Source organism: Gastrolobium bilobum, unplaced genomic scaffold, assembly GCF_033153095.1.
Source record: "Gastrolobium bilobum isolate Gb01-03AN ecotype WA unplaced genomic scaffold, APGP_CSIRO_Gbil_v1 utg367, whole genome shotgun sequence".
In the NCBI taxonomy this organism is placed as follows: domain Eukaryota; kingdom Viridiplantae; phylum Streptophyta; class Magnoliopsida; order Fabales; family Fabaceae; genus Gastrolobium; species Gastrolobium bilobum.
Genome location: NW_026897510.1, coordinates 231,750 through 259,635, shown reverse-complemented (window position 1 = coordinate 259,635; position 27,886 = coordinate 231,750). Strand labels below are relative to the sequence as shown.

General features: G+C 35.4%; 2 protein-coding genes across 4 annotated transcripts; both read right to left on the bottom strand.

Moving 5' to 3' along the window:
- Positions 1–2,804: 2,804 nt before the first annotated feature.
- On the bottom strand, positions 2,805–20,092 carry LOC133307513 (transcription initiation factor TFIID subunit 12b). 2 transcript variants are annotated; one of them, XM_061508029.1, is made up of 9 exons: positions 19,510–20,092; positions 18,695–18,910; positions 5,717–6,283; positions 5,564–5,638; positions 4,499–4,577; positions 4,167–4,231; positions 4,051–4,086; positions 3,778–3,947; positions 2,805–3,247 (listed from the first exon to the last, which is right to left on the bottom strand). In XM_061508029.1, exons 1-9 carry the CDS (start codon positions 20,077–20,079, stop codon positions 3,223–3,225), a joined length of 1,803 nt encoding a protein of 600 aa, XP_061364013.1. In that variant the 5' UTR covers positions 20,080–20,092; the 3' UTR covers positions 2,805–3,222. The 2 variants fall into 2 exon arrangements, with proteins under 2 accessions (XP_061364013.1, XP_061364014.1); XM_061508030.1 differs by lacking the exon at positions 2,805–3,247 and having other exon boundaries at positions 3,385–3,947.
- A 2,664-nt stretch (positions 20,093–22,756) lies between these two features.
- Positions 22,757–26,728, bottom strand: LOC133307514 (uncharacterized). 2 transcript variants are annotated; one of them, XM_061508031.1, is made up of 4 exons: positions 26,410–26,728; positions 25,170–25,768; positions 24,608–24,694; positions 22,757–23,025 (listed from the first exon to the last, which is right to left on the bottom strand). In XM_061508031.1, the coding sequence occupies exons 1-4, from the start codon at positions 26,662–26,664 to the stop codon at positions 22,782–22,784; spliced, it is 1,185 nt and encodes a 394-aa protein (XP_061364015.1). In that variant the 5' UTR covers positions 26,665–26,728; the 3' UTR covers positions 22,757–22,781. The 2 variants fall into 2 exon arrangements, with proteins under 2 accessions (XP_061364015.1, XP_061364016.1); XM_061508032.1 differs by having other exon boundaries at positions 22,757–22,971.
- Between the last annotated feature and the right edge of the window lie 1,158 nt (positions 26,729–27,886).

Here is a 27,886-nt window from a genome sequence, read left to right as displayed (position 1 = left end):
CAACCTTTAACCCAATCGAATATTTGATTTGAGGAAATCCTAGAAGAAGAGGCACAGGAACTTGAACGAAATAGGAAAAGGTAGTGCAGGGGTTTCTTTTTGCACGTAGATGGGCATAAATGGAATGAAAAAATAAACTTTTAACGGTGTTAAGCAAAAGGATATGATGGTTTTATCTTTAGCAAACCACAGGGGTATATGTGATAAAAAAAAACCCATAGGGGCATAGGTGATTCTGAAGTAAACCACGGGGGCATCGGTGGACTTTTCCCTAGTTTTTTTAATGGAGCTAAAGATTTCTAAGAAGGAAACCAGAAAATTTCTTTGAGAGAAGTGTCGAACTCGAAAAGAAAAGGATTCAGAAACAAAAGATTAGATTAGAAAAGAAACTTTGACGGTAGTTAATATTTTCGATTCTCATTGGACGCGCCATAAAAGTTTCAAGGAGGAGCAAAGAGGTGAGATTTTAAACCCATGTGCTTATGCATTTAGTCTTTGGGGTTAGTTGTTTGGTACCAATATTGCTCTGTGGTTACATTTGCAGTCCTTTTCCATTCTGACCAGTTCACTTGGAGATGTTTGTGATACTGTCTCTCATGCTCGACTGTTCTTTTATGCATTTAGTTTGAATTTTTATTCTTAAAAGTTCATTTGGGCTGATTAGATTTTATTTATTTGTTTATCTTATTCTTTTGTTTCTTGTCCGTGGGTTTGATTTAAAATTTGAATAATTGTCCATAAATGCTCTTCAAGTCTGATTGATAACTTCCCTCTCTAGATAAATTGGGTGTTAAGATATTGATTTTAAATCTTCCATAAAAAACGCTGAATAATGAGGAGTTTGGGCTAATAAGAATAAATGATGAGAAAAGGAGAATCTTGCTGAAGTTCATCATGTTTTTTCACATTTCTTTATTATTTAGTTATTTGACCCTTTTCATGGACATGATTTGCACGTTACCTATCAAGAATAATATGTCTTTGTGTATATTAAAATTATTTGACACACCAACTCATGTATTGGTCATTATTTTTGATGAATTTAAAATGAACAAAAAATAAAGGACGTGACTGCATTATGATTAAGTTGTTTTGATATACTTAGAATATTTGAATTTTTTTAGCCTATTAGACTTTCATAGAGTATTCATTGGACATTAATGATTCAGTTACTTAAATTATTACCTTAAAATGGTGGAGTGGCGTTAATTGAAAAATGGTAATTAAAATTACACTAATAACAAAAGGGGGATTAATTTAGCCGTGACGGCTTATTAATCCCATTATTTTTTTAGAATCATTTTGATTGTGACAGTCTCATGATTTTAAATCGTTTAGTAATTGTAAGTGAACAAACAATCATTTTTTTTATTATTGTTAATTTAGAAAATAAAGGATATAAAAATTAGTTTGATATCAATTGAAATGGGAGTCAGCTGAGCCGTGACGGCTTGTTAATCCCACACATTTTGTTTTGACTCATTTTTGCCGTGACGGCTTGGTGATTCAAAATTAAATCAAACTTATCATAAAATTTACGATAAAAAAATAATAATACGAATATTATTATTCTTTAAAAAAAGGGGATTAGCTGAGTTGAGACAGCTTGTTAATCCTGCAATTATCGTTTTGGATTATTTTAACTGCGACAGTTTGATATTCCGAAACCATCAAATTCAAAACTTTCAAAATATTTTCTTTAAACTACTTTCAAAATTAAAATCAATCAACACACAAATATTTTCTACAGAACGACGTAGCTTTGAGTTCCCTATTGTACCGAGGGATACGTCGGAGCAGGACTCTTCCCGTCAAGCACAAAAATACATTTTCAAAATTAGTTTTCTTTTCCAGCAATCGATTTTATTTAATTTTTTTGGGTGAAATAAATATTTAAAATCTTATCAATAATTTGCACAACTAATATAAGGTAACCGTTTTTTTAACGGATGGTGTAGGGTGCTAATACCTTCCCTACTCGTAATCGACTCCCGAACCCATTTCTACTGTCAAAGACCAATTGTCTTTAAAAAAGGTTTTTCCAATGTTTTCCTAAATAAACCTTGGTGGCGACTCCATTGTTTTAACCATTCAATATTCTTTCGTCGTCACATCGCGATACGGTTGCGACACCTGTTTTTGTAGAAAAGGCGTCCTCCCTGTAAATGAAACCCAACATGTGAAGCTGGATCAGCCAATAGATTCTGGATAATCCCTAAGAGCCGAGGATCAGCCTGCACTTCAAGGTCTATATCCCCCAACTGTGGCAAATGTGCTGTAGACAACAGATAAAATTCTTCACTGCGGGACAAAGCATCAGCAACTACGTTCCCCCTTCCTGGTTGATAAAGAATTTCAAAGTCATATCCCATAAGTTTTGAGACCCACTTTTGTTGACCCTCTCCCAATACCCTCTGCTCCAGCAAATACTTGAGGCTCTTCTGGTCTGTTTTAACCATGAAATGCCTACCCAAGAGATAGGGTCTCCATTTCTGGACATCAAACACCACAGCCATTAGTTCCCCTTCTATCCCCAAAATTGCGTTCGTTCTTAAACGCGTCAGATCTGAGCTCCTGGATACCAGCTCCAAGTTCTCTCAACTGTCTAATGATCTCAGCCTGGTTTATATCACTTGCATCCATTCTTTTAAGCAACTCGTCTTGCCCAACCTCCGTTCGACTTAAACGCTCTTCCAATCCATCCATTGTTCTAGTTCGTACCATAACCCAGCTCCCAGTTGGAGCTTTGATACCAATTTGATAGGAATCAAACAATAACAATATGCTTTCTGAATAATTCCTCTATTCAATTCATAATCCAGTAAAATTCATTCAGATTACACTTGATACAATTCAAGTTACATACTATAGTGCTGCTATAGCTTAGATTTGCAGAAAGAAATAAAGATAAAAAAACGAACAGAATGTAAAAGTTCAGGGGCCTTCGAGATGCCTTGATATCTCCCACTTTGCCATAGCAAGTTTCATGACCTCCAAGGTATCCGTTCCCTCTTCACGTCTCCCCTTTATCAGCAATAGGAGTAACAAACTCTCCTAAAAACTATCTGACTCAGCATGCATCATGGGCTGTGAAGCAGTATCCATTCTGATTCCTCCTTTGGGCCGTTTTCCTTTCCTGTTGTTTCTGACATAAACCTTGCCATATTGGGCTTTGTTAATTTGGGCCCTATCATAGTCATAATGCCCTCGTATGCTAATCAGTTACAGCAAGCAATCTCTTCCGGACCTGAGTAAAAAAAAAACTGGGTAAGACTTGGACCAACCGCTCAAATTCAGATTTCAGTTGTGAAGACACTATTCAACAAAAGCAAAGACGTTGATAATTTTGATTAACTACAGATTTTAGTAACCAGGCTGGCCCGATTTAAACCAGAAGAAAATGGATTGGCCCGATTTTGGCCCAAAAGAATACCCTACTTCGGGTTAAGATTAATTAGACCTTACCCAAAAGAGAGTTTTATTAGAGATTTCTTAGTGGTGTCTAGATATATGCTAGTTTTTTGCATTTAAATTTCAACAAACACTTTTAATGATTTTTGCATTGCAATTGAGAAAGATGAATACGGATTGCAATAATAATACATCCTTTGGACTAGATTGACTTGTTGGAACAGTAAGCACAAAATAAATAAATAACAACTTCGAAAAGGGGGAGGGCGATATATTACAAAAAAAAGTGAAAAGAATGAAACCAAAGAAGGCATCTTAGTTTAAACCTAGCAGCATGAAGATAAAAAAACAAAGGTTCATTAGAACCTTGTCATCTGTTGCAGTTGAGAACCAGGTGAATGAGAAACCAACTGCTCTGAACTCAGGGGTCTTATTAGGCTGTGGGCGCCCACGGTGTTAGGAAGGCCCTGTCTACTCGTCTCTTTAGAACTGATAATACTTGATTCGGACTGTGAGGATTCCATCAATGTGCGAATCTGATTGTTGAAGGTTCAGCAAGGAAAGAAAACATATCAATTATATTATTTTTTCAACAGAAGAAGTATATAGATCAATCACGCATGAATAATTCAAATTTACCATATCTAGGCGCCTCTTGTGGAGGTCATTTAATTGCTGCAAGTTTGAAGCATAGCCAGTCAGAATCTGATTATTATAAGAGATACGAAGAGGGGGAGAAACAATTTGTTGCTTACAGGTTTTCTCTTATGCTTCTTCTCTTCACTTGAATACCCTGGAATTGTTAAATCCCAATTTTTCTCTGCATAGTCACACAGGAAACAAATAGATCAGCAAAGCAAAGGGGGAGAGATAGACCGAAAACAAAACAAAGGACTCAGAGAAGTAGAAACAAAAGGATTCAAGCACATTTACTATACAAATAGTCTAAAGAAAGAGATAGCATGAAACCATCCCCCCCCCCCCCCCCCTCCTCTCCTCTCTTTTTTTCCCCTTCTTTCTCTTCCCTTTTTTTCTTTCTGCTTCTTTTAGAGGGGTGGGTTGAAAATAAGGTACACTCAAAACATACCTAGGTGCAGCAATAAATCCTTGGACTCCAAAGTTGATGATTTTCTATGTTTTGCCAAAACACAACTATGTGTAGTCGCCTGCATATACGGAAAAGGTAAGTTTGTACTGACAAACCAAACAAACTCGGCCAAAACACAAAATCATGGACCCTGGATTTTAGCATCAAAACACAGAAATAGAATTCAAAAACATTTAGTATGGCAAAATAGTTATTGCACAAGAAAACTCGCCATCACCTCCATCAAATAAAAAATGTAAACTCATTATATAAGGACTAAACTAAACACAAAAACCCAAAGTTTTCCCACTTTTTCATTATGACTCATTTACAATGCAGAAAACGGGGGGGGGGGGGGGGGGGGGGGAATTATCATGACAAACATAATTAGAGCTGAAGTAGTCATATATTATATCTCAATGAATCAAGCATATATTAGCAACCAGGAGCGCAATAAAATTTTAATTATTAAAAAAATATAGGCAGTAAACAATTAGATTATCCTGTCACAGAATCAATCAATCTAAAAGCTTATGTTGTTAAGTGAGGGGCAAGAATGGATTTAAAAGATCATATAACATTAACAATACCCAGAGTTCAACCATGAATTAAAAATAAATAAATAAATTATTAATCCTTCAAACTGAAATTAACAAGCATGCTTATTGGTTAAGTTTAATTACAATAAAATCAATCCATTCACCAACTTTGCTAATAATAAATTCATTCATTTAGGGTGAGTCTTAGCTCACATGGTAGCTCCCATGATCTTCGAGATCAAGGGGCTGCTGTAAGGTGGGGTGTTTGATCACCCGCATGACATTCCCCTTCCCCCTTTGATCCCAATAGGGGACTTCCTATTTACCAAAAGGAAAAAATCCTTCATTCAAAAAGAATTTCAAATATAGTGAAAAAAATTGTATTAATAATAAACAATATCATTCCAGGTGATATATTTAAAGTTAAACAAGATGTGTGTAGCATATTATCTCCTTTTTGGCATGCACACATATACACATCTATCACGGTGTGGGGAAAAAAAATTAGGCAAATCAAAATCCTTACAGAATCAATGAAGTCATCAGCAAGCTCTAAAAGAAGATCTATAACTTCAGGGGCCAGCTTACCCTGTGGATCCACCTGTACAACAGAAGATTATAATTCAAAACATAACCAATAAATAAAAATTGAGTAAAAAAAATAAAGTCAAAATAAAACCTGTGAAACTAAATCCTGTATCTTCCTCTTTCCAAGGACTTGGTTTGTTGCTTCGGTTCCTTGGCTTGAGCTTCCCCCTGGTGTAGTTGTGCCAGATGCAGTAGCATCTGGCTGTGATCCTGTTAAACTAAGTGACTTTTGGACTGTGGGTGCTGGCATCCTTGGAGACTGCTGTTGTTGCTGTTGATGAACAGATGCTTGTAGTTGAGATTGTTGTGATTGTTGTTGCATAAGTTGTTGTTGTTGTTGTTGCTGAGGCGGCGGCGGCTGCTGTTGATGCAGCTGAGGCTGCCCCATTGATTTCTGTTGTTGCATCAGCTGAGACAATTGCTGTGGGTTCAGGGTCATAGAGTTTTGTTGCAGTTGAGGAGATGAAGCCAGCTGCTGCTGCCTCTGATGTTGTTGAAGACGCAACGGAGAGGCAGGATTAGACATTGCTGGCATTTGCTTAAGCCACTGTTGTTGTGTTAAAGAATTATGAATCATCGCAGGCTGTCCATTCTGGGACAACCCAGATAACTGTGAATTCATAAAAGCAAGGGATGACGACCTTGGTAAGCCTTGAACCTGTAACCAACGGCATTGTCAATGTAACATGCCTCAATTTTGAAAAATATATATACATATACATATACTTGTGCACGCTGCACACGCACGCACAATCAAAAGTAATTCTTGACATTACTCCACATAATGAACTTCATTCACAGTTTAATTATATCAAACTTCTTTGTAATTTTTTTCATCATAACCTCAAAATTATGATCAAGTTCCTTTTTCCCTACCAATATTCAAATGTGAAAAACCCGTTTAGTTTTTGCTCTTGAAATGCTAAGAGAGACAACACATTTAACTACTTTATGACTGAACATATTTTTTCTTGTCATCATCAACCATTAATATATTTGGAAAAAATTCAAATTTTTACATGATCAATGTTTATGAACTAATTCAAGTTGTCCTTCTAAAGGATTCACCACTCTGTCATGCGACACATGCTTCAGTTCTGTTCTTCTGCTTAGTTTCCCTTTGCTTATGGGTTAAGTAACAAATCTATAAGTATGGAACTGACCTAACCAAAAGTGGAGTAAAGCAGGAAGAATAAAGCACCTCAAAGAGTCTCAATGAAATAAGACAGGATAGATATTGAAAGTGCATCAGAGAGTGAACACAAAGACAAGCTGAATAGTTCAGGGAGGAAACTGTCTACCCTAAAGCACGTCATTAGTAATTTATCAATCCGGAGTGGACAAAAATGGTGATTCTGAAGATTGATGGTGTTGTTGCAAGAGCATGGTGAGGGATACATTCAATGAATGAAAGATGGGGTCAATAATTAAATCCAGAAAGGACAAGAAAGAGATAAAATGGCAGATGGTACAAATTTTGGTGGTTTACCATCTTAAGTTCTGTCGTAAATAATAGTATTTGTTTATTTATTTTCATTCTAGAATCTTCTTTGGGCTTAGCCCATTAAGTTATTTAGTCTCTTTAAATAGAGAGCAATTGTACAGATGTTATACGCAATTTTATCAATAAGACTATCTCTTTTTTCAACTTGGTATCAGAGCTCTCGATTCTGAGGGCTCTTCTTCCGCAAATCACCGCCTTTAAAAACCAAACCATATTTGCCTCTCGCCGCCACAAAGCCGCCGCCGGAAAAAAAATTCCGGGGACCTTTTGGACCGTGAGGACCCCTATTTCACTCTGTTTTCTCAGATCTATCATTCTACGGAGGTTTCTTTTTCATCAGACGACCGGAACAGCTCCAAAAAACAAAAAAAAAACTGTTCACGGTATTGTTCACGCACACTGTTCACCGGTTACTGTTCACGCAAAAAAAAAAATTCTTGCTTGGTTTTGCCTCCTCTTTCCAGAGCTGTGTTTTTCTCTTCGGTCAGACATCATTTGGATTTGCGTTTGTGTGATTTTCACCTCTATATTATGGCTGGTTCAAATGGTGCATCTTCGGAATTTATTTCTATTCGCCGAGATGAGTTGGAGCAGATTCGTACTATGCTTGATTTTCTGAGTAAGCCATCTAATACTTATGCTTTGGCCATGACTGGTATGAGCTCCACTACTCTTTCTTTTCTTTCTTCTTGTACTGATTTTAAACATTCTTGGATTATTGATTCTAGTGCTACTGATCATATGGCTTGTTGTGCTTACTCCTTTCATTCTTATAACCCTACTATTGGCACCATACAATAGCTGTAGCTGATGGCTCACACACATCAGTTGCGGGTTCCGGTAACATATATTTACAGCCTTCCTTACATCTCCAAAATGTTCTTTATGTTCCCAAACTCTCCATTAATCTTCTTTCTATCCATAAAATTACCAAAGATTTGAATTGCATTATAACTTTCTTCCCTACTCATTGCGTTTTTCAGGATTTCGCCACGAGGAAGACGATTGGGGGTGCTAAAGAGCAAGGTGGGTTGTACTATCTGGTGCCAAAATCTTCTGCAAAATATGCTAAAGATCACACCTTGTTGACTCAATCTCAGTCTACTGCTGACTCTTTGATTTGGCTCCATCATAAACGCTTGGGGCATCCTCCATTTCGTTTGCTTAAGTCTTTATTTCCATCATTATTTTTGTCTAAGTCTGTTAAGTGTTTTCATTGTGATGTTTGTGAGATTGCTAAACACCATCGTGTCTCTTTTCCTTCTAGTACTATTAAAAGTGTTGAGCCTTTTGATCTTGTTCATTCTGATGTTTGGGGTCCTTCTAAAGTTCCTCATGCTTCTGGTAATAAATGGTTTGTTTCTTTCATTGATGATTGCACTCGTGTAACCTGGGTTTATTTAATGCATGAAAAATCTGAGGTATCACAGTTATTCTTTCGATTTTATAAAATGATTGAGACCCAATTTGGAAAATGAATTAAAAGACTAAGGTCTGACAATGGTACCGAATATGTCAATCAGTGTCTTTCCAAATTCATCCAAGATCAGGGCATGATTCATGAACTTACTTGTGTGGACACCCCTCAACAAAATGGAGTTGCTGAGAGAAAGAATCGTCATCTTCTTGAAGTTGCTCGTGCCTTACTTTTTCAGAATCGTGTACCCAAATGCTACTGGGGAGATGCCATTCTTACTACAGCTTTCTTAATCAACCGCTTGCCCTCTCGGGTTCTTGACAATGTAAGTCATATTCACTCAATGACTTCATTCTTTCCCTCTATGCAGAGTCTTTAGCCACGAGTGATTGGGTGTGTTGTCTTTGTCCACGTTCATAAACATCTTCACAGTAAGTTGGATCCTAGGGCTCTCAAATGTATCTTCCTTGGTTATGCCTCTGATAAGAAAGGCTACAAGTGTTATCATCCTGCTAGTCGGAGATTCTTTGTCTCAATGGATGTCACATTTCATAAATCTGAGTCCTTTTTCCCAAGTCCTCATCTTCAGGGGAAGAGCAGTTCTTCAATAGATTCATCACCTTCTATCTTCGAGTCTGGACCTTTCATGCCTTCTCCTACACCTCTTCCTCCTGTTTCTGATTCTTTTGTGTCTAACCCATCTGATACACCGAAAATACGGAGGATTGTGACACCTGAGTTGGTATATCACAGGAGAAAGCAGCCCACACTACTTCACCAGCAACCTCAATCGTCTGAACCACTGGTAAGTCCTGAATCTCTTGTTTCTGATGCTAATATTTTTACTTCTCCTGTTTCTGAACCTAATATTGTTGCTTCTGATAGCTTACCCAATACCTCTGATGACTTACCTATTGCCCTACGAAAAGGGAAAAGATCTTGTACCCAACACCCTATCTCTCATTTTGTCTCTTCTACTAACCTTTATGTGCAGCACAAAAGCTTTATTTCTCTGGAAAGGTGTGTCGTCTGGTCTGAAAAGTCGCCGGAAAAACGTCTCCGATGGCCTGAACAGTGGTCCTAGTGGCGGACGGTGGTTCCGGTGGCCGTCGACGGTGCTGACGCGTTTGGAAAATTACTCAGAAGCTGTTTACAGCCCTAGATGGCTTGCCGGAAAGGCGCACGGCAAAGAAAGAGGACTCCTAAGCAGCGGGCTTAGGTTTTAAAGCAAAAACAAGGTTTCTAAGCGGAAGCGGGGGTCCTCAGAACAAAAGAGCTCTGATACCAACTTGAATATAAAATAATATGTTGTGTATCATATCTAATCATAATAATTACAGACTAATCATATCTAATCATATTTAATATATTCTAACACTCCCCCTCAAGCTGGTGCGTATATATTGTGAGCACTGTAAAGAACCAATTCAACCCAAAAGCTTAAGCTGTTGGGTGAGGCTACATTAATGGTTTTATATATCTCAACACGCCCCCTCACACAAGAGCCCACTGGGCTATAAGGGTGGACAACGCACAGGCCAACCTACCTATGCGAACAAAGAAATTCCACTTGAAAGAAAGTTGGGGACGACGAGGATCGAACCTGGGACACGAGGCTCTGATACCATGTAAAGAACCAATTCAACCCAAAAGCTTAAGCTGTTGGGTGAGACTACATTAATGGTTTTATATATCTCAACAAGCACCAAGCTTGTTACAAATATATTGAACCCGAGGACCTCTAAGAACTTTAGTGAAGACATCCGCTAGTTGATCAGAGGAGTTGACGAAAGCAGTCTTGATTTCTCCTGACTGAATCTTTTCTCGAATGAAGTGACAATCAATCTCTATATGTTTGGTCCTCTCATGAAAGACAAGATTAGAGGATATATGTAGCGCAACTTGATTATCACAGATGAGTGTAATGGGTTGTTTCTGTTCACAAAGATGAAGCTCCTGAATCAACTGCTTTAACCAGACTAACTCACAGGTAGCATTTGCCATTGCACGATACTCAGCTTCTGCACTAGATCGAGCAACAACAGGTTGTTTCTTGCTCTTCCACGAAATTAAGTTTCCTCCAAAGAAGACACAATAGCCAGAAGTAAAGCGCCTGTCCGAGGGTGATCCTGCCCAATCAGCATCTGAATAACCACAAATTTCTGTATTTCCCTGATCTGAATACAACAAACCTTTTCCTGGTGCTCCTTTGTTGTATCGGAGGATCATCACAGCAGCATCCCAATGTGAATCACAAGGGGAATCAAGAAACTGACTAGCCGTACTAACAGCGAAAGAAATATCTAGCCTAGTCACAGTAAGATAGTTGAGCTTCCCAATTAGCCTCCGATAACGTCCAGGATCAGATAACAGCTCCCCCTGTCCGGGCAATAACTTGACATTAGGATCCATGGGTGTATCAACTGGTTTACTCCCCAACATACTAGTTTCTTCTAGGATATCCAAGGCATATTTCCTTTGACAGATAGAAATGCCCTGTCTGGATTGCGCCACCTCAATTCCCAAGAAGTAACGCAGCTTCCCAAGGTCCTTTTGTAATACCCCATATTTTAGATATGATGAGTTAGCAAATAAGTTAGTTATATTCTAAGAAATTAAGAATAAAAAGAAAATAATGTATGAAGCCAATATCCGAGCCAGATACATCAATGGAGAATAAGGAAATAAATGCACGAAACCCATACCTGAGCCCAAAACTTCAACTATAAATAGAGGTCTAGCCTAACCAAATTAATTCACTCTTCAACATTTCTCCTCTACTATTCTCTCTTCTTAGTTCAAAAACTTAGTTTAATTTATTTTATATTCTTCTGATTACCAACCGGTTCTCTGCCCCAAATTACTCTTTTCTTCTAGAAGTTAGCGAAAACGGAGACCAGGTAATCCTAATCTCTAGGTGGTTGTAGATTTGTTGTGTATGAAATTTTATTGGGTGTGTCCTAATCTTTAGGTAGTTATATGTTCGATATATGTAATCCTAATCCTTAGGTTATAATTTTGTTTGAAGTTTATTAATAGTAATCCTAATCCCTATGTTCTATTTGAATATTTTAATACTTTTGAATAGTATGGAAGTTATGATGACCCTGAGTAATGGATATATTGAAAGAAGAAATTTTCAAATGTGATAATTGTGATATGATGATTGAGTGTGATTGTAAATAATTAATAGTGGGAGGATAGCTTTGGGATGGTACCTCCCAAGGTGATGAACACAACTTTTGGGCTTTATGCCTCCCTGATGTGAAAAAGATTGTGATGAACCAGCTTTGGTAAGAGGTGTGCACACTAGGAAGATGTGAATTGATTATGGCCAATGTGATTTGTTTGTGACTGGCAGGGTTTCCCGGGTCACAGGGTAGACTGGCAGGGTTTCCCGGGTCTACCATGGTTCTCTTCCCACTAAATATAATGAACTTAAACATTATTATTAATGAAATTTGTTATTTGATTTGATTATGAAGAATGTCATTGAGTTGTGAATATTATCATATCATGGTGCTAAATATGTTATTTGATAATTACCAAATACATTAAATGAACTTAATAAAGATAAATATTATATAATGGAATTTTGATTATTATATTGATATTTGATTTGATTAATGTGGAATTGATTTGAACACTATTTGATATTTGATTTAATTTGTTATTAATCACATTAATTGTATTTTGATTGAGATTACCAGCTTTGCTGACTTTTGTGTTTGTTTGACTGCAATAATCCTGCGGCTGCGGGGGAGCAGATTTTTAAGTGAAGCATGTTGCAAAGGATGGGGCTACCAGTGAACAGTGAGGATACGACTCAGGATTTCTAGCTGTCATAAATATTATGTATAAAAAAAAAAACTGTAATCTTAGATTTTTATTTGAATGTATAGAGTTAGCCTTGCACTTGTCCCTGTACAAGTGCGGCGGTAACACTTCCCAAATTTGATTATTTTGAACTTCCGCTGTTATTTATAAAATTATTGAATTTATTTATGCTATTATAAATTGTTAAAATTTGGGGTGTTACACCTTTGTTTATCATATCTAATCATAATAATTACAGACTAATCATATCTAATCATATTTAATATATTCTAACAATTTCAGCACTAGATTCTATCTCAATCCCAAAATCAGTACATGAAGCATTAAAAGATGAGAATTGGGCTCGAGCCATGCAAGATGAGATAATGTCTTAGAGAAAAATAAAACATGGAAGGTTGTTGATAGACCTGATAGAAAGAAAGCAGTAGGGTGCAGATAGGTTATAATTTTGTTTGAAGTTTATTAATAGTAATCCTAATCCCTATGTTCTATTTGAATATTTTAATACTTTTGAATAGTATGGAAGTTATGATGACCCTGAGTAATGGATATATTGAAAGAAGAAATTTTCAAATGTGATAATTGTGATATGATGATTGAGTGTGATTGTAAATAATTAATAGTGGGAGGATAGCTTTGGGATGGTACCTCCCAAGGTGATGAACACAACTTTTGGGCTTTATGCCTCCGATGTTAAACTGATGTGAAAAAGATTGTATCCGTTCTTCCCAAAGTGGTATCTGGCAGGGTTTCCCGGGATACTAGTAGCAACTTTGGTAAGAGGTGTGCACACTAGGAAGATGTGAATTGATTATGGCCAATGTGATTTGTTTGTGACTGGCAGGGTTTCCCGGGTCACAGGGTAGACTGGCAGGGTTTCCCGGGTCTACCATGGTTCTCTTAACACTAAATATAATGAACTTAAATATTATTAATAATGAAATTTGTTATTTGATTTGATTATGAAGAATGTCATTGAGTTGTGAATATTATCATATTATGATTAATGTTGTGCTAAATATGTTATTTGATAATTACCAAATACATTAAATGAACTTAATAAAGATAAATATTATATAATGGAATTTTGATTATTATATTGATATTTGATTTGATTAATGTGGAATTGATTTGAACACTATTTGATATTTGATTTAATTTGTTATTAATCACATTAATTGTATTTTGATTGAGATTACCAGCTTTGCTGACTTTTGTGTTTGTTTGACTGCAATGATCCTGCGGCTGCAGGGGAGCAGATTTTTCAGTGAAGCATGTTGCAAAGGATGGGGCTAGCAGTGGACAGTGAGGATACGACTCAGGATTTCTAGCTGTCATAAATATTATGTATAAAAAAAAAAACTGTAATCTTAGATTTTTATTTGAATGTATAGAGTTAGCCTTGCACTTGTCCCTGTACAAGTGCGGCGGTAACACTTCCCAAATTTGATTATTTTGAACTTCCGCTGTTATTTATAAAATTATTGAATTTATTTATGCTATTATAAATTGTTAAAATTTGGGGTGTTACACCTTTGTTTATCATATCTAATCATAATAATTACAGACTAATCATATCTAATCATAATTAATATATTCTAACAATTTCAGCACTAGATTCTATCTCAATCCCAAAATCAGTACATGAAGCATTAAAAGATGAGAATTGGGCTCGAGCCATGCAAGATGAGATAATGTCTTAGAGAAAAATAAAACATGGAAGGTTGTTGATAGACCTGATAGAAAGAAAGCAGTAGGGTGCAGATAGGTTATAATTTTGTTTGAAGTTTATTAATAGTAATCCTAATCCCTCTGTTCTATTTGAATATTTTAATACTTTTGAATAGTATGGAAGTTATGATGACCCTGAGTAATGGATATATTGAAAGAAGAAATTTTCAAATGTGATAATTGTGATATGATGATTGAGTGTGATTGTAAATAATTAATAGTGGGAGGATAGCTTTGGGATGGTACCTCCCAAGGTGATGAACACAACTTTTGGGCTTTATGCCTCCGATGTTAAACTGATGTGAAAAAGATTGTATCCGTTCTTCCCAAAGTGGTATCTGGCAGGGTTTCCCGGGATACTAGTAGCAACTTTGGTAAGAGGTGTGCACACTAGGAAGATGTGAATTGATTATGGCCAATGTGATTTGTTTGTGACTGGCAGGGTTTCCTGGGTCACAGGGTAGACTGGCAGGGTTTCCCGGGTCTACCATGGTTCTCTTCCCACTAAATATAATGAACTTAAACATTATTATTAATGAAATTTGTTATTTGATTTGATTATGAAGAATGTCATTGAGTTGTGAATATTATCATATTATGATTAATGTTGTGCTAAATATGTTATTTGATAATTACCAAATACATTAAATGAACTTAATAAAGATAAATATTATATAATGGAATTTTGATTATTATATTGATATTTGATTTGATTAATGTGGAATTGATTTGAACACTATTTGATATTTGATTTAATTTGTTATTAATCACATTAATTGTATTTTGATTGAGATTACCAGCTTTGCTGACTTTTGTGTTTGTTTGACTGCAATGATCCTGCGGCTGCGGGGGAGCAGATTTTTCAGTGAAGCATGTTGCAAAGGATGGGGCTAGCAGTGGACAGTGAGGATACGACTCAGTATTTCTAGCTGTCATAAATATTATGTATAAAAAAAAAAAACTGTAATCTTAGATTTTTATTTGAATGTATAGAGTTAGCCTTGCACTTGTCCCTGTACAAGTGCGGCGGTAACACTTCCCAAATTTGATTATTTTGAACTTCCGCTGTTATTTATAAAATTATTGAATTTATTTATGCTATTATAAATTGTTAAAATTTGGGGTGTTACACCTTTGTTTATCATATCTAATCATAATAATTACAGACTAATCATATCTAATCATATTTAATATATTCTAACAATTTCAGCACTAGATTCTATCTCAATCCCAAAATCAGTACATGAAGCATTAAAAGATGAGAATTGGGCTCGAGCCATGCAAGATGAGATGAATGTCTTAGAGAAAAATAAAACATGGGAGGTTGTTGATAAACCTGATAGAAAGAAAGCAGTAGGGTGCAGATAGGTTTATGCCTTGAAATATAATTCTGATGGTACTCTTGAGAGATATAAGGCATGGTTAGTTGTCAAGGGTTACACTCAGACCTATGGCATTGATTATAAAGAAACTTTTGCTCCAGTTGCAAAGATGAATACTGTGAGAGCTTTGTTGTCCCTTGCTGCCCATTACAACTGGATATGAATCAATTTGATGTGAATAATGCTTTCCTTAATGGTGAGTTAGAAGAAGAAGTCTACATGAAAATTTCACCTAGATTTGGCTCTATGGATGGAGGAAATAAAGTTTGCAGGTTGCAAAAGGCCTTGTATGGATTGAAACAATCTCCTCGTACCTGGTTTGGGAGATTTACTAAGGTTATGCTGGCCTTAAGATATAAACAGAGTCAAGGAGATCACACATTATTCTTCAAGCACTCTCAAAATGGGAAGCTAACTGTACTCCTTGTATATGTTGATGACATTATTATAACAAGTGATGATATTGCTGAGAAACATTTTCTACAAGCACGGCTAGCCTCTGAGTTTGAAATTAAAGATCTTCGGAGATTGAAATATTTCCTAGGGATAGAGGTAGCTCATTCAAAAGAAGGAATTTTTATCAGCCAGAGGAAATATGTCATTGATCTTCTTAAAGAAGCGGGAAAACTTGGGTGTAAACCCTCTAGTACTCCTATTGAGCAGAATCACAAGATAGGTTATGAAGAGGAGAGTCCTCCAGTTGATAAAGGACAATATCAACGGTTAGTTGGGAGACTGATATATTTGACTCATACTAGACCAGATATTGCTTATACTGTCAGTATTGTAAGTCAGTTCATGCATAATCCAAAAGAAAAACACATGCAGGTAGTGGAGAGAATTCTTCAATATCTTAAAGGCACTCCTGGTAAAGGACTGTTGTTCCGGCGTAATGGCAATCTCTCTTTAGAAGTTTATACCGATGCTGATTATGCTGGATCCGTAACTGATCGTCGATCTACCACTGGTTATTGTATGTTTCTTTGTGGTAACCTAGTGACATGGAGGAGTAAGAAGCAAGACGTGGTTGCTAGATCGAGTGCTGAGGCTGAATTTTGAGCTATGGCTTAAGGCGTTTGTGAATTATTGTGGATGAGAATTATACTTGGTGATCTTAAAAAAAGATGTGAAGGACCTATGAAGTTGTTTTGTGATAATAAGTCCGCCATTTGTATAGCTCATAATCCAGTTCAACATGATCGGACTAAGCACGTCGAGGTCAACCGCCATTTTATCAAAGAGAAGCTTGATAATGGGTTGATCACCACTCCGTACATCCCATCTGGACGTCAATTAGCTGATATTCTAACAAAAGGACTTCCCTCGGAAAGGTTTCAAGAGCTTACTAGCAAGCTGGGAATGATAAATATCTATTCCTCAGCTTGAGAGGGAGTGTTGTAAATAATAGTATTTGTTTATTTATTTTCATTCTAAAATCTTCTTTGGGCTTAGCCCATTAGGTTATTTAGTCTCTTTAAATAGAGAGCAATTGTACAGATGTTATATACTCTAAAGCACGGACACGACATTTTGTATGAAAAATGGGTGTCGGACACGTGTCCGACACGGACACGCTCGGACGCGTTCCGACACGCGGTCAACATTTTAGGACACGTTGACTATTGCGACACGCGATTTTGACCGTGTCGGACACGGGTCAAAGGATATAAATGTAAAAATTTTAAAACTTTTATAAAATGAAAAAAAAAACATGATAGACAACCCAGTTTCGAATTTTGAGCCGTAAACCAGTGACCACGCCGTTCTCCCTCAATCTTTTGTCAAGCATTTCGTCGTCGTTCCAAGCGGTGGTTCGTCCTCGTCCTCGCGTCGTTCTTCGTAGTGTAATGAGACGTTTCTGTAATAAGAAAAAATGAATAGTGGAGGGACTTATATCAAAGGTTGGCCTCTCTAAAATGGTAGCTCTGTAAAAAGAATAGTGCCCCCAAGCTCCATGAGTGATTTCAAAGATCTTCCTAAATCTAAAGACGCGTTGTATAGTCCAATCACAAGTCTTAATGGCTGCCAGTTGTCTCACAGTATTCAATGTAATCAAACGGTCCAAGAGCAATTGTTAAAGTTGACACTAAAGCAACCGTTGGATGATGCCCATCATTTACGAGGTTCTTCGGCGGACAAGATTCATTCTCTAAGTGTTGGCAACAAATTGTCATTTGATCTAATAGCTTGAGTGCTACCCACGTGCCAATTGATTCAAATGCCATTATTTTTTTATTTTGAATACTAAAAGCCATAATTGATTTCTTAGGAACTTGGTGCACGCATCTCAACACTCCCTACCAAATGCCTAAGCTTGTAGGACAAGGTGTTGTTATGAATCAGCCCAATAAATCTGTTGAATATATGGAGAATCCATGATAAGAGGGCCAAGAGAAACATAAAATCAAGTAGTCAATAGGCTTATCAATTATATATATTAAAATTTTTATTTAATATCAAAACGTGTCCTAACGTGTCGAAATTTAACATTTTTTGAGATTATCGTGTCGGAGTGTCGTATCGTATTGTGTCTCGTGTCGCGTGTCGGTGTCCGTGCATCATAGGTTATACACAATTTTATCAATAAAACTCTCTCTTTTTTCAACTAGTTCTATGCTTCATTTTGATAAAATGGCAGGTGGCATTACCCAAAAAGTTTTAAGGTGTGTGTTCCTCTTGCGACAATAAAAGTGAATTGCAGGTAAATTCGAAAAATAAAATCTAACATTTGATTCTACAATTATAAAGAATGTCTAACCTCTTCCAATCCCCAAATAGTACGACAAAATGAAGAAGAAAGACAAAAATAAGATAAACTTTCTAATCAGACATTGAATTATCGTTTCTTAAAAAATGATCATTGCAAAACCAAAACATAATGCACAAGAATGGTGCAAAACTAAATCAAATTGTGGTCGGGTGTTGAAAAGAAACAGGATATTTGGTAATCTGGGAGCATGAACTTCCAAAGAACAAGTGCAACTGTGTAATACATCTTGAAATGTAAAAAAAAATAATGCAGAATTTTGACTACATGGACATTTGAAATCTAAAGCACATAAGAATAATTTATCAAAAACAGAAAAATGTAAGAATATGACAAATTGATTCTATAAAGATACAATCAGAACATCAGTAAGCATAATTATTTCCTAGTTCACTAAAATTATATCAAAATATATAAAGGATAAATTATACCTGTGAAGTGTTAAGTGAACTCTGCTGTGATAGTTGCTGCCTGATTTGACCCTGACTCAATCGCAGCTGAGCATAAGCAAGGCTATTGTTTCTTAGTTGTGAGGTGAGATTTGATGACCCCATCATCCCCATTCCTTGCATTCCTTGCAGTGGCTGTCCAGCAGAATTTCCAGAAGAGAATTGAGATGCCTGGACTAGCCCACCTTTCTGCCTCGGCTACACCAAATACCAAAAAAAAAAAAAAAATCAGAAAGAAAAGAAATAATTTTTTGAACATGTAAGGCATGAAATGCAATGATATTTAAATAATTAAAAGCTATATCCATATTAAAAAAAAAACACTCCCCGTTAAACCCGACTAGCAAGTGTGGGGTGGAGGTAATCTTTGTACGCAATCTTACCTTTGCATAATTGCAAAGAGGTTGTTTCATGAATTCGAACCCATGACCTTTCAATATAGAAAGAAAAGCTATATCCATATAAAAACATTAAAAGTATAAATGAAAAAAAAAAGAAAAAAAAGTATGTTAGACAGTGTCTTGTTTCCTCAAATTATCTCGTTTCTACCTAATTCCTTTCTATGCTAAGATCACATGTTTGTCTTTCACTCTTCACACTTTATTCCAAAACATCAATGCTACTCATCGCAAAACATTTTGTAAAAAACATACCACTAATACCTAATAACCAATCATGATTGAAAAGTATTAAAAAAAATAAAAAATGCAGCTAAGCTAAGTTGTTTAATTTTTCTTACCAAAATGCATATGAAGGATTTAACATTAAATGGAAGAAACAATTAAGCTAAATTATACCGAAGACAACAAGTTAAACTGTGCTCCAGCACCGGACAACATGGGGAAATGTCCGCTCTGCCCTATCATCGCCGTCCGTGCCAAATTGGAGCCACCTAATTGCGACGGTTGCTGCTGATTCTGCAGCTGAGCCGAGGCGGCGGCGGCGCCGAAGTTCATCTGGCCGCCGTACAATCCGGCCTGCTGCCTCATGAGCCCTAATTGCTGCTGCTGCTGAGATTGGATTTGATTGAGACGAGACATGGAAGGCGATCGCTGAAGGGTTTGCTGCAGTTGAAAACTCGCGATAGGGTTCATGTTCATGGATTGAGACTGTTGCGATTGTTGTTGCATTGATGGACTGAGCTGTTGTTGTTGTTGTTGTTGTTGTTGTTGTTGATCTTGTTGTTGTTGGGATTGGGGGATTTGAGGGAGGGGAGGGAGAGAGGGAGAAGCCATAGGCGATTGGATTGTAGGGTTTGAAGATGATGGATTTTGGGGATTTTGAATTTGACTTTGACTTTGACTTTGAGGATCCATGGTGTTTGGGGGTTTTGGAGAGGATGCTGAACCGGAAACAGTTTCCGCCATTGATAGTCTCTCTTTCTCTCTGCTATGATGAGGCCATAGTTCCCAAATCTTCAATTCAATTCAAGCAAAATGGAGAACGACGAGATTAAATCTCGATCGTACACGTCATCCAAAAACTTCAATCCTGATTCAACTATGATTTACAAAAATGAATCTTTGATGTGAAATTTTGATCGTATCTCTTTGACTCTTTCTTCGTTAATAATAAATACTTTTATGATTTAGAGTTTGTTTAATCTTTTTTTTTTTAAGTTTTAGTTAAAGTTAAAAAAAAGTGTTTTATATTTTGAATAATTGTCATTATACTTATTTTTTTATTATTAACTCAAGTTCATTAGCTTAATCATGTAAATATGTAATTAAACAATTGTAAATTTAATTGACCAAAAAAAAAAAAGAATAAGCTTTTCGTTGTAGTTAATCAAAAATTTAATTCACGTTTTTTCTAAAGAGTTTGGAAATTATTGAACCAGTTTAGGAGTGTTTAATTATTAATGAAAATGACTTATTTCATCTATTGGGGCAAAGGCCATACTGTGGTGTTAATTATTTACGTGTGTACGTGTAATTATTTGAAGATAAACACTTGAACGAATGGACGTAGCTTTAGTTAACAACACATGATAAGTAAAGTTGGGAAAGGGGGAAGGGGAATCTGAATTTGATTTCCACAAAATATATTTTTTTTGGAGGGGTGAGTAGTTTTAACTAAGTTCTAATTCGGGATTAGTCCGGCTCAAAGTGTTGATATTTGTGAGAATACTGGAGGTTGATTCGCCTCAAAAAAGTAATTAGGATCAATTTAAAAAAATACTTTCTTGGATGTTTTAATGTTAATAACACCAAAGGCAGCTAGCTCAATTGGTAGAAGTGGGAGCTGAGTAGTAGGGTATGCAAAATAATCAAAAAACTGAACCGAACCATGAACCGAACCCAAACTGCCTTTAAAATAACTGATTTTTAAAAACCAGTTTATAAACCGAATCGATTTTTAAAGAATTAGTTCATGAACCGAACCGATTTTTAGAACCAGTTTAAGAACCTAACCGAACCAAATTGATTTTTATAACTTTATTTTTTAAATTTTAATTTTCTTTTCTTTTCAAAATAGGGTTGACCCGAACCGGTTCTGAACCGAACCGCACTGTTTCCAACCAAACCGAACCAGTTTTGAACCGAACTGAACCATTTTCGAAGCGAACCATTTAAACCAATTCGATTCGGTTTTTTAAAAAATTCAATTCGATTCGACCCATGCACATCCCTACTGATTAGTGAAAATGAAAGGGTACTCCCTACATGTCGCACTTGAAAATGACTTAAATATTTTTATCTCTAACCTGCCCTGCACTCCGGATTAATCTCATAGCCGGCTCAAAAAATCAAGTTTGTAAGGATACCGGGAGAGCCAACTCGTCTCAAAGAGATAATTTAGATAGGGTAACTTAAAAAAAAAAAAAAAAAGTTAACACTTAACAGCATTTAACAATTTAATACATTAATTTATTTCTTTTCTAAATTCATCGTTATAATTTCTAACATTCTTTATCAATTGTAACAATTTTAAACTTTAGTATTTAATATCGAAATATATTAATTATATGATCACAATACTGCTGTATCGATTTCAAATGCTAATAAAATTAAAATCTCATCTACCAAAAAAAAAAAAAACTCCAATTTGATAAAAAAGAAACAGTTATGTAACTTTTTTAAATTTCTTAATATAAGTTAAACAAGTATTAGGTAATGTTTTATATCATTTAACAAAAGATAAAGTTTCGTATTCTAAAAAAATTAATAAAGAGTAAAATAATCCTATTAAAAAAATATCATGCCATCGAGCATGATAAACCAGGCTAGTCCAGCCCATGACCCTTTTTTTTGGTAAATTGCATACATATATTTCATAATTATTTATTATAATAATATAGAATAGCAAGAGTGCTGCTTGATCATCATTGGGAAGTCAAGGTGAAACTTGTTAAGGGAAGCTCAACTTTTGAGCATAACCTCTTGTCAAGCTTGGTGGTGTAAGGGGAAAACGTGCTAATGGTTTGGTGCAACCCTCCTCCAGTGTTGGGTTGTTTTCTTTTAGCAGTCTTGATGGGTATATAACTTTAATTGGATAGTTGTTTTTCTGTTTCCAACGTGGGATAGGATATTGTGACACCCAAGTTATGTTACACCCATGTGACACCCAGTCAATCTCACCGTTAGATCGCTTATGTTGATCCAACGGTTATATTTATTTCCATCTTTGTATGGTCATGATTTCCCAAATTTAATATTTTATATTTATTTCTACCTTTGTATAGTTATGATTTCCCATATTTAAAGTGAAAATGGTTATGATTTCCCATATTTAATGCTTTCACTTTAAATTTGGGAAATCATGACCATACAAAGATGGAAATAAATATAACCGTTGGATTAACATAAGCGATCTAACGGTGAGATTGACTGGGTGTCACATGAGTGTAACATAACTTGGGTGTCACAATATACTATCCCTTCCAATGTACCTAATAATAATAATCACAGAAAAACTATTCTCGGACTTCAAAATTGGTAGAGACAATGATGATGATTGATGAAAAATAATGTGTAACTCAGCATTTCCTACCATCCCTTTTTTTTTCCCCTTGTAAGCTTCCCTACTATCCTCTCTGGGGGGGGGTGTATTACTGTATTCTTCCACGCTATCCTTTTAAACATAACAAACAAAACAAAACCATTATAGAGACATATAGTAGAAGAATATGGGATTCCCTAGCGAGAGAACAATAGCTGATGCTCACTGCTCTTCCTGTCTTTTGGAAAGTGGCAATCACAAATCCAGGGTCATCTCTTGCATTCCATGACATTGCTGGAACAGTAATCTCAGGAGTTCTGTCCAAATGTATGTAATCAGAAAATGCATACCTGTGAGCACTAAAAATAATCCTGCAGACAATGGGCAGAGGCATGTTAAGGGATTTTCTCCTTCTCTTTATGCCATTTGTTCCCTATCACCCATTCATGCAACTAATTTTTACTTTCTTTCAACATCACCATTAACTAGTAAAAGTGAGAAAATTTTACATTTGAGCAGCACCCCAACTGTCCAATACTTGACATTCACTAATCTAAATATTCAATATAAGAATACAAGCTGAAACAGCTTTCATGCAGAAGACCAAATAATCAAACGCAATTTTAGAAACTATTTGCAACAAACTCCCACTAGATTATATCTTGGACAATGATAGTATAGCAATAAAATCAAATATTAACATGCAATTGTGGAAGTAACTCATATTAACGTTTAGTATAAGAAAGTAATACTTAAAAGAAACTAAAGCATGTAGACTCCAAAACAAAACAAAAAAACATTATTTTGGGTTTTATTTTTTTTTTTGGAGGAAGGGAGGGGGGGGGGGGGTTATCAAATTAAAAAAATGCCCATTTGAGGCAGATGGCGAGTGACATCTAAACTCTACACTCTACAGCACGATGGTTTACCAAATTCACTGAAGCATACAACATCAAACCAAACCATGAAAAATCTGTCTTTTTTATGGATTGAAGGTTCGTATCATATCAGTCTCACCTTGGACCAATATTATTTTACCTCAATCTTAAAGGAAAAAAGGTATCATTTCTCATAGAAGCATTCAAGCGCAGCATGACCCTTGTTTGGTAACCTATTAATAAGGGAACTAATGGCTTCTTCTTCTTTTTTATCAAAAGATATCTCAATAAGCTTAAAAAAACGATTACTTCTCCAAAATTAAGTTAATCCAACAAACACACATAAAGATAAAACTGTAACTAAAAGTAAATTTCCATATACATATGTAGCTAATAAATTCCCGCTTCTTTTAGCTCGCTCACCTCTCAAAAATGCTTGCTTTCCTATGACATGGTTTTCCTCTTACATACCCCATTTCATTCAATTGGCATTTCTAAATGAAGGACAAATTCCCTTGTCAGCACACCTCTGCTGAATTGGTCTTCATTCTTTTTTTAAAGGAATAGTTGCAGCAATGGAGTACATTGTGCCAGATAGGTAGACGTTAATCATTTTAAGGACTTCACTACCTTGTCTGATTAAAAGCAATACTTAAAATAGTAACAATGAGAAGATACTATCAAATATAATTTTGAGTAGTCAGCCATTCTGATGAGGGAGTAAAATTTTTTGAGAGAGGTTGGAAGGGGGTGAGAAAAGGACAATCTAATATAACTGCAGGAGACAAAGACATAGAGAGAGAGAGAGAGAGGAAGATAATTTAATTAAGTTGAATTTTTAAAATCAAATAATAACAATGTCCATAAATGCAAGTTATTTCACACATAAAGGAATTGGTTTTTTTATCTAAAGAAAAAGGTGTAGGTTGCAAACCTACTCCTAGAGAAAAAGAAGTGGGAGTACATTAGTAGCTCCAACACATACACACTCAGACATATATATAAAACTTTGATAGAAAAGGAAAAGGGATCAAATTGGTCATATGAGATCACAATCAAATGAGCACTTGATTACCTTGGCTTCAGAGCTTGTAAAATGTATTCAGAAGCATTAAGTGGGAGGGTATGAAGTAACTTATACAATCCAGCCCCAATGAGCTCCCTAATACAAAAAGAAATTCTACATTAATTATGAAATAGAAAGTCTAACAGCATGAATACTGCAATAACGATTACTGACTATTGCCTACAAACTAAGCAATATAAAACTATCAATACAACAAAATTCATGCATAATTCTCCTAAATTTCTAGAATACTATTTTTAATCCCAAAAACTTACAATTTATCATTTATTTTTTCTTCAACAAAAGGTTATGATTGAAACTTCAGGCCATAAAAAATGGCTCTACAGAAGCAATCAGACGATATGGAATTATATGCTCTTCCTCACCAATATATATAAAAGTAAAGAATATATGATCACAGGTGATACATCCTTTTCAATATATAGAATGATTTTATGACCTAATACACTGAATAGTTTATTTAGAGAACCATGAATAAAATCACTCGTAAACTTGCAAGAAGACTTTAAAAAATATATGGTATGTGATCATTTGAAGGATGTCCACTAACCTGCTTTTCGGCACCAAATTTAACCCCTCTATAAAAGAGGTAGAAGATCTCTTAAAAGCATCAAGGCCATTATAGTGCTCGTTTCTCATTTGGTCCAAAGGTAAGTGGAGTAGAAGTACAGGACCTGATCCAGATAACACGGCGCTTTCCCTCCAGAAGGAGTTATAGTCTGCATCTCTAAAGCTGGTGGAATCATTTACTGATTTTGTTGCACCCTCTGTTTCCACACGAAGTTCTAGACTTTCCCTCTCTATTACTTTTTCAACATCAAAACGTAAACTACTATTGCCGCAGAGTAAAGCCACTGCATTCAGTGTGACAAAACTGACGTTACCAATTTCAAATGCACCACAGCCAGAAGGATCCAATCCTGGTAATTTGTGAGCAATCCAATTAACTTTATTCACATCAAGATCACTGCATTCTCCAATATCCCTATCACCAAGAATTGCATGGAATGGAAGACCAACAAAGGGGCCCAACATTTGGTAAAACTGACTGAGCACCGACATCCATTTTCTTTTTGTTAACTGCGAACCTTTTGCAGAAACATCTCCCAAGACAAGAAGCAAATCAGGCTTCAAACTTTCAAAAGATTTCTGGCCAGTTGGTGCATTATTATATTATAAGGATAGGAGGAATGAAACTCATACATACATGGATGTCAACAGTCAAATTCAACAATGAAATAAACCAGAATTCCAATCTTAGCAGGATGCTTGCCAGTACAATTTTTTTTTTTTTTTTGCAAGACTTTGAAAAATTCAGCAATTATAAGACTTCAAACACAAGCCACATGAAAGAAGCATTACATTAAGCATAAGATGCAACTTTGGATAACAAATCATTTCTCCATAGTCTATAGTCTAATGTCACAATTACTTCCCAAGTTCCCATAACCATATACATGATAATACAGAAACAAAAAGGTTTTGTTCTATATCATTTAACATGTACCACATCAGGTAAGTGGGTTATCATTGTCTCTCACTTCAACAACATTTTTTAATGTCATGGCCAAAGTGGTCTAAGTTAAATGTTACATAGCAAAAACTTCTTTTCTTTTCTAAGGAACATCTAAGAATTTCTCTCATAACACTTTGTTTCTCATTTAAAATAAAATAAAATAAAAAATTAGAAATAACAAGTGTAAAAGCAAGGCAGTGCTATAGCATATATATATATATATATCAAACAAGTGAAGTACAAGAAGAGAAGAATGAAGAAGAAAGAGAAGTACCCGAAAGAATTTGGACATGTAGTAGTCCCTGAAGAAGTGGTTGACATAACCAGCTTCAGAGCCCAAGAGAAGAAGGTCAGCGACCATCATGACCTTCAAGTCATCTGGGTCATCTCCAAATTGAACATGTTGTTGAAGAATGAGATTGGGATTGATGCTTGGAACCACTTTGCAAGAGGGCGTTGACACCCACTCTTCCAAAACAAGCAACAACACGATTGCAATGAAACACAACCCTCTCAACCCAACCACCATAGTTGTTGGATCCACAAGTCAGAGGAACCGCTTCTGCTTCTCATGTGTCATTGTCGTGCCACTTCCTCTGCTTCGTACTTTGAAAAGCCAAATCACAAATCTGTTTTTTGTGTTTCGGGTAACGTGCTTTTCTATGGGCCTAACTTTCCATGGCCCTGTTCTTCTCCTCGTTTCTAAGAAAAAAAAAATCAAAAATCAAAACGAGGTATCCTTAAAAAAAAACATAAACTTGTGTAATTTATAATAAAAAACAAGTGATAAGTTATTTTATCTATTATTTTTTTTTGTTTATCTTTACTTATCACTTTCCGATACTGTTAAATCAGAATCTTAAAAAGATAGAGAAAAATAAATGTTTAAATTCTGATCTAACGATATTAGAGAGTGATAAGCAAAGATAGACAGAAAAAATAATAAGTAGAATAACTTATCCTCACAAATTAAACCCTTTAACTAATGATTACAGTGGTTGATGTATATTAGTGGTGCTCTTTTTTTCTTTTGTGGTAAACTACTAGTGCTCCTTTTTTACTAAAAGGAAAAAAAATTAAGATTTAAAGGAAAAATATAAAAAAAAAATGGGTAAAAAAAGAGAAAAATAAATTTATTTTTAATAAAAGGAACCATCGACTTCGATGCTCCTAGTATATCAAAGATTTTCTCCGATTCAAACTTCTAAGTGTTTACATGTGATAAGCTGAAAATTAATATAAAAAAAACAAGGTTAACCATGGCGTTTTGTAGTTTGATTCGTAAACTACATTCGTGTTGTATAGAACTATTGTTCCTTAAATGACAACTCAATTTCACTTTGTCGTTTAGGCTAACCTAATCAGATAGAATGGAAATGAGTTGACTCAAATATTTTATATTTCATCCTTTCTTATAATCATTCGTTAATTGGTTCCTTGTAATAAGTCTTTACCAAGAATTTTGATAATAACTTTATTTTGAATGGGAGGATTTCACGTTGATTCCAATTGTACCGGTTCATGTATATTAAAGTCATTAGTTATAAGTGAAATCAATAATTAAAAATGAAGGTAAGACTTAAATTTATTTAAGTTAATCATTCCTCAACTTTTATTTAATAATTGGAAGAAACCAAATTTTATTTTATTTACCAGGACAAGATAATTTACTTCCGTGTGAGTGCTAGATCTAATTTTAGTAATTGATCACAATTATATCTATAATTTATTTATACAAATAGATTAAAATC

Bases quoted from the DNA above. Each gene is read 5' to 3' on its own strand.
- LOC133307513 (XM_061508029.1), bottom strand. From the start codon at position 20,079: ATGGCGGAAACTGTTTCCGGTTCAGCATCCTCTCCAAAACCCCCAAAC. The intron at 6,284-18,694 runs GTATAATTTATC...CGTTGGTTACAG, and splicing joins GTTCACTTAACACTTCACAG to GTTCAAGGCTTACCAAGGTC. The intron at 4,087-4,166 runs GTAAGCAACAAA...TCAAACTTGCAG, and splicing joins AGAAGCATAAGAGAAAACCT to CAATTAAATGACCTCCACAA.
- LOC133307514 (XM_061508031.1), bottom strand. From the start codon at position 26,664: ATGGTGGTTGGGTTGAGAGGGTTGTGTTTCATTGCAATCGTGTTGTTG. The intron at 25,769-26,409 runs GTACTTCTCTTT...CCAACTGGCCAG, and splicing joins ACATGTCCAAATTCTTTCGG to AAATCTTTTGAAAGTTTGAA. The intron at 23,026-24,607 runs GTAATCAAGTGC...CATTGTCTGCAG, and splicing joins TTACAAGCTCTGAAGCCAAG to GATTATTTTTAGTGCTCACA.